Source organism: Electrona antarctica (genome assembly GCF_951216825.1).
Source record: "Electrona antarctica genome assembly, chromosome: 8".
Classification (NCBI taxonomy): domain Eukaryota; kingdom Metazoa; phylum Chordata; class Actinopteri; order Myctophiformes; family Myctophidae; genus Electrona; species Electrona antarctica.
In genome coordinates, this window is record NC_136789.1 from 37,495,775 (window position 1) to 37,511,654 (window position 15,880).

The 15,880-nt window shown below is 42.1% G+C and overlaps 1 protein-coding gene across 1 annotated transcript in view; it reads right to left on the minus strand.

Moving 5' to 3' along the window:
- Positions 1-15,425, minus strand: part of LOC306928153 (single-strand selective monofunctional uracil DNA glycosylase-like) — a 44,290-nt gene extending 28,865 nt beyond the window's left edge. Inside the window, exon 1 of the mRNA XM_079508081.1 lies at positions 14,989-15,425. Coding sequence (XP_079364207.1) covers positions 14,989-15,064 — 76 coding nt within the window. The 5' untranslated portion in view covers positions 15,065-15,425. The remainder of the gene's footprint in view (positions 1-14,988) is intronic.
- Between the last annotated feature and the right edge of the window lie 455 nt (positions 15,426-15,880).

Consider the following 15,880-nt stretch of genomic DNA (forward strand, 5'->3'; position numbering starts at 1 on the left):
CATTACAGTCAGAACTACAGACTCACTCCCAATCTAAACTATGGAATGAACTTCCCATTACAGTCAGAACTACAGACTTACTCCCCATCTAAACTATGGAATGAACTTCCCATTGCAGTCAGAACTACAGACTCACTCCCAATCTAAACTATGGAATTAACTTCCCACTGCAGTCAGAACTACAGACTCACTCCCAATCTAAACTATGGAATTAACTTCCCATTGCAGTCAGAACTACAGACTCACTCCCAATCTAAACTATGGAATGAACTTCCCATTGCAATCAGAACTACAGACTCACTCCCAATCTAAACTATGGAATGAACTTCCCATTGCAGTCAGAACTACAGACTCACTCACAATCTAAACTATGGAATGAACTTCCCATTGCAGTCAGAACTACAGACTCACTCCCAATGTAAACTATGGAATGAACCTCCCATCGCAGTCAGAACTACAGACTCACTCCCAATGTAAACTATGGAATGAACTTCCCATCGCAGTCAGAACTACAGACTCACTCCCAATGTAAACTATGGAATGAACTTCCCATCGCAGTCAGAACTACAGACTCACTCCCAATGTAAACTATGGAATGAACTTCCCATCGCAGTCAGAACTACAGACTCACTCCCAATCTAAACTATGGAATGAACTTCCCATCGCAGTCAGAACTACAGACTCACTCCCAATCTAAACTATGGAATGAACTTCCCATCGCAGTCAGAACTACAGACTCACTCCCAATCTAAACTATGGAATGAACTTCCCATCGCAGTCAGAACTACAGACTCACTCCCAATCTAAACTATGGAATGAACTTCCCATCGCAGTCAGAACTACAGACTCACTCCCAATCTAAACTATGGAATGAACTTCCCATCGCAGTCAGAACTACAGACTCACTCCCAATCTAAACTATGGAATGAACTTCCCATCGCAGTCAGAACTACAGACTCACTCCCAATCTAAACTATGGAATGAACTTCCCATCGCAGTCAGAACTACAGACTCACTCCCAATCTAAACTACAGAACTACAGACTCACTCCCAATCTAAACTAAGGAATGAACTTCCCATTGCAGTCAGAACTACAGACTCACTCCCAATCTAAACTATGGAATGAACTTCCCATTGCAGTCAGAACTACAGACTCACTCCCAATCTAAACTATGGAATGAACTTCCCATTGCAGTCAGAACTACAGACTCACTCCCAATCTAAACTATGGAATGAACTTCCCATTACAGTCAGAACTACAGACTCACTCCCAATCTAAACTATGGAATGAACTTCCCATTGCAGTCAGAACTACAGACTCACTCCCAATCTAAACTATGGAATGAACTTCCCATTGCAGTCAGAACTACAGACTCACTCCCAATCTAAACTATGGAATGAACTTCCCATTACAGTCAGAACTACAGACTCACTCCCAATCTAAACTATGGAATGAACTTCCCATTGCAGTCAGAACTACAGACTCACTCCCAATCTAAACTATGGAATGAACTTCCCATTCCAGTCAGAACTACAGACTCACTCCCAATCTAAACTATGGAATGAACTTCCCATTACAGTCAGAACTACAGACTCACTCCCAATCTAAACTATGGAATGAACTTCCCATTGCAGTCAGAACTACAGACTCACTCCCAATCTAAACTATGGAATGAACTTCCCATTCCAGTCAGAACTACAGACTCACTCCCAATCTAAACTATGGAATGAACTTCCCATTGCAGTCAGAACTACAGACTCACTCCCAATCTAAACTATGGAATGAACTTCCCATTACAGTCAGAACTACAGACTCACTCCCAATCTAAACTATGGAATGAACTTCCCATTGCAGTCAGAACTACAGACTCACTCCCAATCTAAACTATGGAATGAACTTCCCATTGCAGTCAGAACTACAGACTCACTCCCAATCTAAACTATGGAATGAACTTCCCATTGCAGTCAGAACTACAGACTCACTCCCAATCTAAACTATGGAATGAACTTCCCATTGCAGTCAGAACTACAGACTCACTCCCAATCTAAACTATGGAATGAACTTCCCATTGCAGTCAGAACTACAGACTCACTCCCAATCTAAACTATGGAATGAACTTCCCATTGCAGTCAGAACTACAGACTCACTCCCAATCTAAACTATGGAATGAACTTCCCATTGCAGTCAGAACTACAGACTCACTCCCAATCTAAACTATGGAATGAACTTCCCATTGCAGTCAGAACTACAGACTCACTCCCAATCTAAACTATGGAATGAACTTCCCATTGCAGTCAGAACTACAGACTCACTCCCAATCTAAACTATGGAATGAACTTCCCATTGCAGTCAGAACTACAGACTCACTCCCAATCTAAACTATGGAATGAACTTCCCATTGCAGTCAGAACTACAGACTCACTCCCAATCTAAACTATGGAATGAACTTCCCATTGCAGTCAGAACTACAGACTCACTCCCAATCTAAACTATGGAATGAATTTCCCATTGCAGCCAGAACTACAGACTCACTCCCAATCTAAACTATGGAATGAACTTCCCATTACAGTCAGAACTACAGACTCACTCCCAATCTAAACTATGGAATGAACTTCCCATTGCAGTCAGAACTACAGACTCACTCCCAATCTAAACTATGGAATGAACTTCCCATTGCAGTCAGAACTACAGACTCACTCCCAATCTAAACTATGGAATGAACTTCCCACTGCAGTCAGAACTACAGACTCACTCCCAATCTAAACTATGGAATGAACTTCCCATTGCAGTCAGAACTACAGACTCACTCCCAATCTAAACTATGGAATGAACTTCCCATTACAGTCAGAACTACAGACTCACTCCCAATCTAAACTATGGAATGAACTTCCCACTGCAGTCAGAACTACAGACTCACTCCCAATCTAAACTATGGAATGAACTTCCCAATGCAGTCAGAACTACAGACTCACTCCCAATCTAAACTATGGAATGAACTTCCCACTGCAGTCAGAACTACAGACTCACTCCCAATCTAAACTATGGAATTAACTTCCCATTGCAGTCAGAACTGCAGACTCACTCCCAATCTAAACTATGGAATGAACTTCCCATTACAGTCAGAACTACAGACTCACTCCCAATCTAAACTATGGAATGAACTTCCCATTACAGTCAGAACTACAGACTCACTCCCAATCTAAACTATGGAATGAACTTCCCATTGCAGTCAGAACTACAGACTCACTCCCAATCTAAACTATGGAATGAACTTCCCATTACAGTCAGAACTACAGACTCACTCCCAATCTAAACTATGGAATGAACTTCCCATTACAGTCAGAACTACAGACTCACTCCCAATCTAAACTATGGAATGAACTTCCCACTGCAGTCAGAACTACAGACTCAATCCCAATCTAAACTATGGAATGAACAGAACTACAGACTCACTCCCAATCTAAACTATGGAATGAACTTCCCATTGCAGTCAGAACTACAGACTCACTCCCAATCTAAACTATGGAATGAACTTCCCACTGCAGTCAGAACTACAGACTCACTCCCAATCTAAACTATGGAATGAACTTCCCATTGCAGTCAGAACTACAGACTCACTCCCAATCTAAACTATGGAATGAACTTCCCACTGCAGTCAGAACTACAGACTCACACCCAATCTAAACTATGGAATGAACTTCCCATTACAGTCAGAACTACAGACTCACTCCCAATCTAAACTATGGAATGAACTTCCCATCGCAGTCAGAACTACAGACTCACTCCCAATCTAAACTATGGAATGAACTTCCCATCGCAGTCAGAACTACAGACTCACTCCCAATCTAAACTATGGAATGAACTTCCCATCGCAGTCAGAACTACAGACTCACTCCCAATCTAAACTATGGAATGAACTTCCCATCGCAGTCAGAACTACAGACTCACTCCCAATCTAAACTACAGAACTACAGACTCACTCCCAATCTAAACTAAGGAATGAACTTCCCATTGCAGTCAGAACTACAGACTCACTCCCAATCTAAACTATGGAATGAACTTCCCATTGCAGTCAGAACTACAGACTCACTCCCAATCTAAACTATGGAATGAACTTCCCATTGCAGTCAGAACTACAGACTCACTCCCAATCTAAACTATGGAATGAACTTCCCATTACAGTCAGAACTACAGACTCACTCCCAATCTAAACTATGGAATGAACTTCCCATTGCAGTCAGAACTACAGACTCACTCCCAATCTAAACTATGGAATGAACTTCCCATTGCAGTCAGAACTACAGACTCACTCCCAATCTAAACTATGGAATGAACTTCCCATTACAGTCAGAACTACAGACTCACTCCCAATCTAAACTATGGAATGAACTTCCCATTGCAGTCAGAACTACAGACTCACTCCCAATCTAAACTATGGAATGAACTTCCCATTCCAGTCAGAACTACAGACTCACTCCCAATCTAAACTATGGAATGAACTTCCCATTACAGTCAGAACTACAGACTCACTCCCAATCTAAACTATGGAATGAACTTCCCATTGCAGTCAGAACTACAGACTCACTCCCAATCTAAACTATGGAATGAACTTCCCATTCCAGTCAGAACTACAGACTCACTCCCAATCTAAACTATGGAATGAACTTCCCATTGCAGTCAGAACTACAGACTCACTCCCAATCTAAACTATGGAATGAACTTCCCATTACAGTCAGAACTACAGACTCACTCCCAATCTAAACTATGGAATGAACTTCCCATTGCAGTCAGAACTACAGACTCACTCCCAATCTAAACTATGGAATGAACTTCCCATTGCAGTCAGAACTACAGACTCACTCCCAATCTAAACTATGGAATGAACTTCCCATTGCAGTCAGAACTACAGACTCACTCCCAATCTAAACTATGGAATGAACTTCCCATTGCAGTCAGAACTACAGACTCACTCCCAATCTAAACTATGGAATGAACTTCCCATTGCAGTCAGAACTACAGACTCACTCCCAATCTAAACTATGGAATGAACTTCCCATTGCAGTCAGAACTACAGACTCACTCCCAATCTAAACTATGGAATGAACTTCCCATTGCAGTCAGAACTACAGACTCACTCCCAATCTAAACTATGGAATGAACTTCCCATTGCAGTCAGAACTACAGACTCACTCCCAATCTAAACTATGGAATGAACTTCCCATTGCAGTCAGAACTACAGACTCACTCCCAATCTAAACTATGGAATGAACTTCCCATTGCAGTCAGAACTACAGACTCACTCCCAATCTAAACTATGGAATGAACTTCCCATTGCAGTCAGAACTACAGACTCACTCCCAATCTAAACTATGGAATGAACTTCCCATTGCAGTCAGAACTACAGACTCACTCCCAATCTAAACTATGGAATGAATTTCCTATTGCAGCCAGAACTACAGACTCACTCCCAATCTAAACTATGGAATGAACTTCCCATTACAGTCAGAACTACAGACTCACTCCCAATCTAAACTATGGAATGAACTTCCCATTGCAGTCAGAACTACAGACTCACTCCCAATCTAAACTATGGAATGAACTTCCCATTGCAGTCAGAACTACAGACTCACTCCCAATCTAAACTATGGAATGAACTTCCCACTGCAGTCAGAACTACAGACTCACTCCCAATCTAAACTATGGAATGAACTTCCCATTGCAGTCAGAACTACAGACTCACTCCCAATCTAAACTATGGAATGAACTTCCCATTACAGTCAGAACTACAGACTCACTCCCAATCTAAACTATGGAATGAACTTCCCACTGCAGTCAGAACTACAGACTCACTCCCAATCTAAACTATGGAATGAACTTCCCAATGCAGTCAGAACTACAGACTCACTCCCAATCTAAACTATGGAATGAACTTCCCACTGCAGTCAGAACTACAGACTCACTCCCAATCTAAACTATGGAATTAACTTCCCATTGCAGTCAGAACTGCAGACTCACTCCCAATCTAAACTATGGAATGAACTTCCCATTACAGTCAGAACTACAGACTCACTCCCAATCTAAACTATGGAATGAACTTCCCATTACAGTCAGAACTACAGACTCACTCCCAATCTAAACTATGGAATGAACTTCCCATTGCAGTCAGAACTACAGACTCACTCCCAATCTAAACTATGGAATGAACTTCCCATTACAGTCAGAACTACAGACTCACTCCCAATCTAAACTATGGAATGAACTTCCCATTACAGTCAGAACTACAGACTCACTCCCAATCTAAACTATGGAATGAACTTCCCACTGCAGTCAGAACTACAGACTCAATCCCAATCTAAACTATGGAATGAACAGAACTACAGACTCACTCCCAATCTAAACTATGGAATGAACTTCCCATTGCAGTCAGAACTACAGACTCACTCCCAATCTAAACTATGGAATGAACTTCCCACTGCAGTCAGAACTACAGACTCACTCCCAATCTAAACTATGGAATGAACTTCCCATTGCAGTCAGAACTACAGACTCACTCCCAATCTAAACTATGGAATGAACTTCCCACTGCAGTCAGAACTACAGACTCACACCCAATCTAAACTATGGAATGAACTTCCCATTACAGTCAGAACTACAGACTCACTCCCAATCTAAACTATGGAATGAACTTCCCATCGCAGTCAGAACTACAGACTCACTCCCAATCTAAACTATGGAATGAACTTCCCATCGCAGTCAGAACTACAGACTCACTCCCAATCTAAACTATGGAATGAACTTCCCATCGCAGTCAGAACTACAGACTCACTCCCAATCTAAACTATGGAATGAACTTCCCATCGCAGTCAGAACTACAGACTCACTCCCAATCTAAACTACAGAACTACAGACTCACTCCCAATCTAAACTAAGGAATGAACTTCCCATTGCAGTCAGAACTACAGACTCACTCCCAATCTAAACTATGGAATGAACTTCCCATTGCAGTCAGAACTACAGACTCACTCCCAATCTAAACTATGGAATGAACTTCCCATTGCAGTCAGAACTACAGACTCACTCCCAATCTAAACTATGGAATGAACTTCCCATTACAGTCAGAACTACAGACTCACTCCCAATCTAAACTATGGAATGAACTTCCCATTGCAGTCAGAACTACAGACTCACTCCCAATCTAAACTATGGAATGAACTTCCCATTGCAGTCAGAACTACAGACTCACTCCCAATCTAAACTATGGAATGAACTTCCCATTACAGTCAGAACTACAGACTCACTCCCAATCTAAACTATGGAATGAACTTCCCATTGCAGTCAGAACTACAGACTCACTCCCAATCTAAACTATGGAATGAACTTCCCATTCCAGTCAGAACTACAGACTCACTCCCAATCTAAACTATGGAATGAACTTCCCATTACAGTCAGAACTACAGACTCACTCCCAATCTAAACTATGGAATGAACTTCCCATTGCAGTCAGAACTACAGACTCACTCCCAATCTAAACTATGGAATGAACTTCCCATTCCAGTCAGAACTACAGACTCACTCCCAATCTAAACTATGGAATGAACTTCCCATTGCAGTCAGAACTACAGACTCACTCCCAATCTAAACTATGGAATGAACTTCCCATTACAGTCAGAACTACAGACTCACTCCCAATCTAAACTATGGAATGAACTTCCCATTGCAGTCAGAACTACAGACTCACTCCCAATCTAAACTATGGAATGAACTTCCCATTGCAGTCAGAACTACAGACTCACTCCCAATCTAAACTATGGAATGAACTTCCCATTGCAGTCAGAACTACAGACTCACTCCCAATCTAAACTATGGAATGAACTTCCCATTGCAGTCAGAACTACAGACTCACTCCCAATCTAAACTATGGAATGAACTTCCCATTGCAGTCAGAACTACAGACTCACTCCCAATCTAAACTATGGAATGAACTTCCCATTGCAGTCAGAACTACAGACTCACTCCCAATCTAAACTATGGAATGAACTTCCCATTGCAGTCAGAACTACAGACTCACTCCCAATCTAAACTATGGAATGAACTTCCCATTGCAGTCAGAACTACAGACTCACTCCCAATCTAAACTATGGAATGAACTTCCCATTGCAGTCAGAACTACAGACTCACTCCCAATCTAAACTATGGAATGAACTTCCCATTGCAGTCAGAACTACAGACTCACTCCCAATCTAAACTATGGAATGAACTTCCCATTGCAGTCAGAACTACAGACTCACTCCCAATCTAAACTATGGAATGAACTTCCCATTGCAGTCAGAACTACAGACTCACTCCCAATCTAAACTATGGAATGAATTTCCCATTGCAGCCAGAACTACAGACTCACTCCCAATCTAAACTATGGAATGAACTTCCCATTACAGTCAGAACTACAGACTCACTCCCAATCTAAACTATGGAATGAACTTCCCATTGCAGTCAGAACTACAGACTCACTCCCAATCTAAACTATGGAATGAACTTCCCATTGCAGTCAGAACTACAGACTCACTCCCAATCTAAACTATGGAATGAACTTCCCACTGCAGTCAGAACTACAGACTCACTCCCAATCTAAACTATGGAATGAACTTCCCATTGCAGTCAGAACTACAGACTCACTCCCAATCTAAACTATGGAATGAACTTCCCATTACAGTCAGAACTACAGACTCACTCCCAATCTAAACTATGGAATGAACTTCCCACTGCAGTCAGAACTACAGACTCACTCCCAATCTAAACTATGGAATGAACTTCCCAATGCAGTCAGAACTACAGACTCACTCCCAATCTAAACTATGGAATGAACTTCCCACTGCAGTCAGAACTACAGACTCACTCCCAATCTAAACTATGGAATTAACTTCCCATTGCAGTCAGAACTGCAGACTCACTCCCAATCTAAACTATGGAATGAACTTCCCATTACAGTCAGAACTACAGACTCACTCCCAATCTAAACTATGGAATGAACTTCCCATTACAGTCAGAACTACAGACTCACTCCCAATCTAAACTATGGAATGAACTTCCCATTGCAGTCAGAACTACAGACTCACTCCCAATCTAAACTATGGAATGAACTTCCCATTACAGTCAGAACTACAGACTCACTCCCAATCTAAACTATGGAATGAACTTCCCATTACAGTCAGAACTACAGACTCACTCCCAATCTAAACTATGGAATGAACTTCCCACTGCAGTCAGAACTACAGACTCAATCCCAATCTAAACTATGGAATGAACAGAACTACAGACTCACTCCCAATCTAAACTATGGAATGAACTTCCCATTGCAGTCAGAACTACAGACTCACTCCCAATCTAAACTATGGAATGAACTTCCCACTGCAGTCAGAACTACAGACTCACTCCCAATCTAAACTATGGAATGAACTTCCCATTGCAGTCAGAACTACAGACTCACTCCCAATCTAAACTATGGAATGAACTTCCCACTGCAGTCAGAACTACAGACTCACACCCAATCTAAACTATGGAATGAACTTCCCATTACAGTCAGAACTACAGACTCACTCCCAATCTAAACTATGGAATGAACTTCCCATTACAGTCAGAACTACAGACTTACTCCCCATCTAAACTATGGAATGAACTTCCCATTGCAGTCAGAACTACAGACTCACTCCCAATCTAAACTATGGAATGAACTTCCCACTGCAGTCAGAACTACAGACTCACTCCCAATCTAAACTATGGAATTAACTTCCCATTGCAGTCAGAACTACAGACTCACTCCCAATCTAAACTATGGAATGAACTTCCCATTGCAATCAGAACTACAGACTCACTCCCAATCTAAACTATGGAATGAACTTCCCATTGCAGTCAGAACTACAGACTCACTCACAATCTAAACTATGGAATGAACTTCCCATTGCAGTCAGAACTACAGACTCACTCCCAATGTAAACTATGGAATGAACCTCCCATCGCAGTCAGAACTACAGACTCACTCCCAATGTAAACTATGGAATGAACTTCCCATCGCAGTCAGAACTACAGACTCACTCCCAATGTAAACTATGGAATGAACTTCCCATCGCAGTCAGAACTACAGACTCACTCCCAATGTAAACTATGGAATGAACTTCCCATCGCAGTCAGAACTACAGACTCACTCCCAATCTAAACTATGGAATGAACTTCCCATCGCAGTCAGAACTACAGACTCACTCCCAATCTAAACTATGGAATGAACTTCCCATCGCAGTCAGAACTACAGACTCACTCCCAATCTAAACTATGGAATGAACTTCCCATCGCAGTCAGAACTACAGACTCACTCCCAATCTAAACTATGGAATGAACTTCCCATCGCAGTCAGAACTACAGACTCACTCCCAATCTAAACTATGGAATGAACTTCCCATCGCAGTCAGAACTACAGACTCACTCCCAATCTAAACTATGGAATGAACTTCCCATCGCAGTCAGAACTACAGACTCACTCCCAATCTAAACTATGGAATGAACTTCCCATCGCAGTCAGAACTACAGACTCACTCCCAATCTAAACTACAGAACTACAGACTCACTCCCAATCTAAACTAAGGAATGAACTTCCCATTGCAGTCAGAACTACAGACTCACTCCCAATCTAAACTATGGAATGAACTTCCCATTGCAGTCAGAACTACAGACTCACTCCCAATCTAAACTATGGAATGAACTTCCCATTGCAGTCAGAACTACAGACTCACTCCCAATCTAAACTATGGAATGAACTTCCCATTACAGTCAGAACTACAGACTCACTCCCAATGTAAACTATGGAATGAACTTCCCATTGCAGTCAGAACTACAGACTCACTCCCAATCTAAACTATGGAATGAACTTCCCATTGCAGTCAGAACTACAGACTCACTCCCAATCTAAACTATGGAATGAACTTCCCATTACAGTCAGAACTACAGACTCACTCCCAATCTAAACTATGGAATGAACTTCCCATTGCAGTCAGAACTACAGACTCACTCCCAATCTAAACTATGGAATGAACTTCCCATTGCAGTCAGAACTACAGACTCACTCCCAATCTAAACTATGGAATGAACTTCCCATTACAGTCAGAACTACAGACTCACTCCCAATCTAAACTATGGAATGAACTTCCCATTGCAGTCAGAACTACAGACTCACTCCCAATCTAAACTATGGAATGAACTTCCCATTGCAGTCAGAACTACAGACTCACTCCCAATCTAAACTATGGAATGAACTTCCCATTGCAGTCAGAACTACAGACTCACTCCCAATCTAAACTATGGAATGAACTTCCCATTGCAGTCAGAACTACAGACTCACTCCCAATCTAAACTATGGAATGAACTTCCCATTGCAGTCAGAACTACAGACTCACTCCCAATCTAAACTATGGAATGAACTTCCCATTGCAGTCAGAACTACAGACTCACTCCCAATCTAAACTATGGAATGAACTTCCCATTGCAGTCAGAACTACAGACTCACTCCCAATCTAAACTATGGAATGAACTTCCCATTGCAGTCAGAACTACAGACTCACTCCCAATCTAAACTATGGAATGAACTTCCCATTGCAGTCAGAACTACAGACTCACTCCCAATCTAAACTATGGAATGAACTTCCCATTGCAGTCAGAACTACAGACTCACTCCCAATCTAAACTATGGAATGAACTTCCCATTGCAGTCAGAACTACAGACTCACTCCCAATCTAAACTATGGAATGAACTTCCCATTGCAGTCAGAACTACAGACTCACTCCCAATCTAAACTATGGAATGAATTTCCCATTGCAGCCAGAACTACAGACTCACTCCCAATCTAAACTATGGAATGAACTTCCCATTACAGTCAGAACTACAGACTCACTCCCAATCTAAACTATGGAATGAACTTCCCATTGCAGTCAGAACTACAGACTCACTCCCAATCTAAACTATGGAATGAACTTCCCATTGCAGTCAGAACTACAGACTCACTCCCAATCTAAACTATGGAATGAACTTCCCATTGCAGTCAGAACTACAGACTCACTCCCAATCTAAACTATGGAATGAACTTCCCATTGCAGTCAGAACTACAGACTCACTCCCAATCTAAACTATGGAATGAACTTCCCATTGCAGTCAGAACTACAGACTCACTCCCAATCTAAACTATGGAATGAACTTCCCATTGCAGTCAGAACTACAGACTCACTCCCAATCTAAACTATGGAATGAACTTCCCACTGCAGTCAGAACTACAGACTCACTCCCAATCTAAACTATGGAATGAACTTCCCACTGCAGTCAGAACTACAGACTCACTCCCAATCTAAACTATGGAATGAACTTCCCACTGCAGTCAGAACTACAGACTCACTCCCAATCTAAACTATGGAATGAACTTCCCACTGCAGTCAGAACTACAGACTCACTCCCAATCTAAACTATGGAATGAACTTCCCAATGCAGTCAGAACTACAGACTCACTCCCAATCTAAACTATGGAATGAACTTCCCACTGCAGTCAGAACTACAGACTCACTCCCAATCTAAACTATGGAATGAACTTCCCATTGCAGTCAGAACTACAGATTCACTCCCAATCTAAACTATGGAATGAACTTCCCATTGCAGTCAGAACTACAGACTCACTCCCAATCTAAACTATGGAATGAACTTCCCACTGCAGTCAGAACTACAGACTCACTCCCAATCTAAACTATGGAATGAACTTCCCATTGCAGTCAGAACTGCAGACTCACTCCCAATCTAAACTATGGAATGAACTTCCCATTACAGTCAGAACTACAGACTCACTCCCAATCTAAACTATGGAATGAACTTCCCATTACAGTCAGAACTACAGACTCACTCCCAATCTAAACTATGGAATGAACTTCCCATTGCAGTCAGAACTACAGACTCACTCCCAATCTAAACTATGGAATGAACTTCCCATTGCAGTCAGAACTACAGACTCACTCCCAATCTAAACTATGGAATGAACTTCCCATTGCAGTCAGAACTACAGACTCACTCCCAATCTAAACTATGGAATGAACTTCCCATTGCAGTCAGAACTACAGACTCACTCCCAATCTAAACTATGGAATGAACTTCCCATTGCAGTCAGAACTACAGACTCACTCCCAATCTAAACTATGGAATGAACTTCCCATTGCAGTCAGAACTACAGACTCACTCCCAATCTAAACTATGGAATGAACTTCCCATCGCAGTCAGAACTACAGACTCACTCCCAATCTAAACTATGGAATGAACTTCCCACTGCAGTCAGAACTACAGACTCACTCCCAATCTAAACTATGGAATGAACTTCCCACTGCAGTCAGAACTATAGACTCACTCCCAATCTAAACTATGGAATGAACTTCCCATTGCAGTCAGAACTACAGACTCACTCCCAATCTAAACTATGGAATGAACTTCCCACTGCAGTCAGAACTACAGACTCACTCCCAATAGTCCGGCAGCTGGGCTTGTGGGGTGGGACATGTAGTCTTTTGTATTGGCCTAAAATATTGTCTATATTCATACATTCATGAATCCACTTGCTAACCGGCTGTCAGTATTGAGCAATTCCATTGAGCATTCAATATAAGGCAAAAATAGGTTGTTTTTTTTCATGATTCTGAATACATTCCAAGCATTAGTTTTGCACAAATAACACTCCTTGGGCTAAAAATGGCCATAGCCGTCATGACCAAATGTGATCTCGTCACATTTGTCATGACGGCTATGGCCATTTTTAGCCCAAGGAGTGTCAGTACGTCAGCACATTTTGGGCACAATTGTGGCTATGGCTGTTTTTAGCCCAAGGAGTGTTTTTGTGCAAAACTAATAATGATGGGAATGAATTCAGAATCACGAAAACCCCCTAGTTTGACATGTCACATGCTACATAAAGCATAAGGAAAGTTTTACATTTTTGACATTTTTGCCTGTCATAGGATGTTAATGGTAGGGTCACAAGAATCCCCTATAAAAACAATTGCTCAATACCAACAGCCGGTCAGCAAGTGGATTGAATGAATGTACTGTAGACAATATTTTAGGCCAATAAAAAAGACTATACCACATTTCCCACTTTAAACGAAAGAAGCCTGTCGGCTGCCGGACTACAATCTTCTCCCGTCGTCTGAAAAGTGAAAACCCAGAGACTCCATCTTAATCCATAGCACTTGCCCTAGCCTCGACAACCTTACAGTCAGGCATATGCAAAGGCTCAACTTGTAACGCTCAACAATTTATTTCAGATTAGCATTTTATGTAGTCCTATGTAGTGAGTGTATGTAGTCCTATGTAGTGAGTGTATGTAGTCCTGTGTAGTGAGTGTATGTATGTATGTAGTCCTATGTAGTGAGTGTATGTAGTCCTATGTAGTGAGTGTATGTAGTCCTATGTAGTGAGTGTATGTAGTCCTATGTAGTGAGTGTATGTAGTCCTATGTAGTGAGTGTATGTAGTCCTATGTAGTGAGTGTATGTAGTCCTGTGTAGTGAGTGTATGTAGTCCTATGTAGTGAGTGTATGTAGTCCTATGTAGTGAGTGTATGTAGTCCTATGTAGTGAGTGTATGTAGTCCTATGTAGTGAGTGTATGTAGTCCTATGTAGTGAGTGTATGTAGTCCTATGTAGTGAGTGTATGTAGTCCTATGTAGTGAGTGTATGTAGTCCTGTGTAGTGAGTGTATGTAGTCCTATGTAGTGAGTGTATGTAGTCCTATGTAGTGAGTGTATGTAGTCCTATGTAGTGAGTGTATGTAGTCCTATGTAGTGAGTGTATGTAGTCCTGTGTAGTGAGTGTATGTAGTCCTATGTAGTGAAACCAAACAAAGTGAATTGAGAATAGAAGACATAATGGGACAGTTTTCCTAAAGAAAGAAGGAGAGAGCAGAGAGAGACAGAAACTTACTGAGGTATTCATGGTGTTGCATGGTGGGTTCATATGTTCCAGCAGAAATGTGCCTGGCGGGGTCCAGAGAGTTCATCTTCACCTGAAGTCCTGGAGTCCACAGGGAGAGCTGATCAGTAACGGTTTATCTCCTGGAGTCCTGAAGAGTTCGCAGGGAGAGCTGATCAGTAACGGTTTATCTCCTGGAGTCCTGAAGAGTCCGCAGGGAGAGCTGATCAGTAACAGTTTATCTCCTGGAGTCCTGAAGAGTCCGCAGGGAGAGCTGATCAGTAACGGTTGATCTCCTGGAGTCCTGAAGAGTCCACAGGGAGAGCTGATCAGTAACGGTTGATCTCCTGGAGTCCTGAAGAGTTCACAGGGAGAGCTGATCAGTGACGGTTTATCTCCTGGAGTCCTGAAGAGGCCACAGGGAGAGCTGATCAGTGACGGTTTATCTCCTGGAGTCCTGAAGAGGCCACAGGGAGAGCTGATCAGGAGGAGGTGTGGAAACAACCATGAATGACACACAACTAAACCTACACAACTGTTCTTATACTAGAGCATACATCATGCATGCATACTTGTTATGTATGTGATGTAATGCCATGCTTTTCTGTTCTTGCTTAATGTGAATCGCTCTGGATTAAGAGCGTCTGATGAACGCCTGTGGGGGCTGCTGGTCTAGTGACGTCATGTGCCTACTGTATGTGGGGCTGCTGGTCTAGTGACATCATGTACCTACTGTATGTGGGGCTGCTGGTCTAGTGACATCATGTACCTACTGTATGAAAATAGCAGATCTACAAGCTCACAATGCGTCGCATCGCAGACGCATTGTGAGCTTGTAGATCGGCCATGTGGGGCTGCTGGTCTAGTGACATCATGTACCTACTGTATGTGGGGGCTGCTGGTC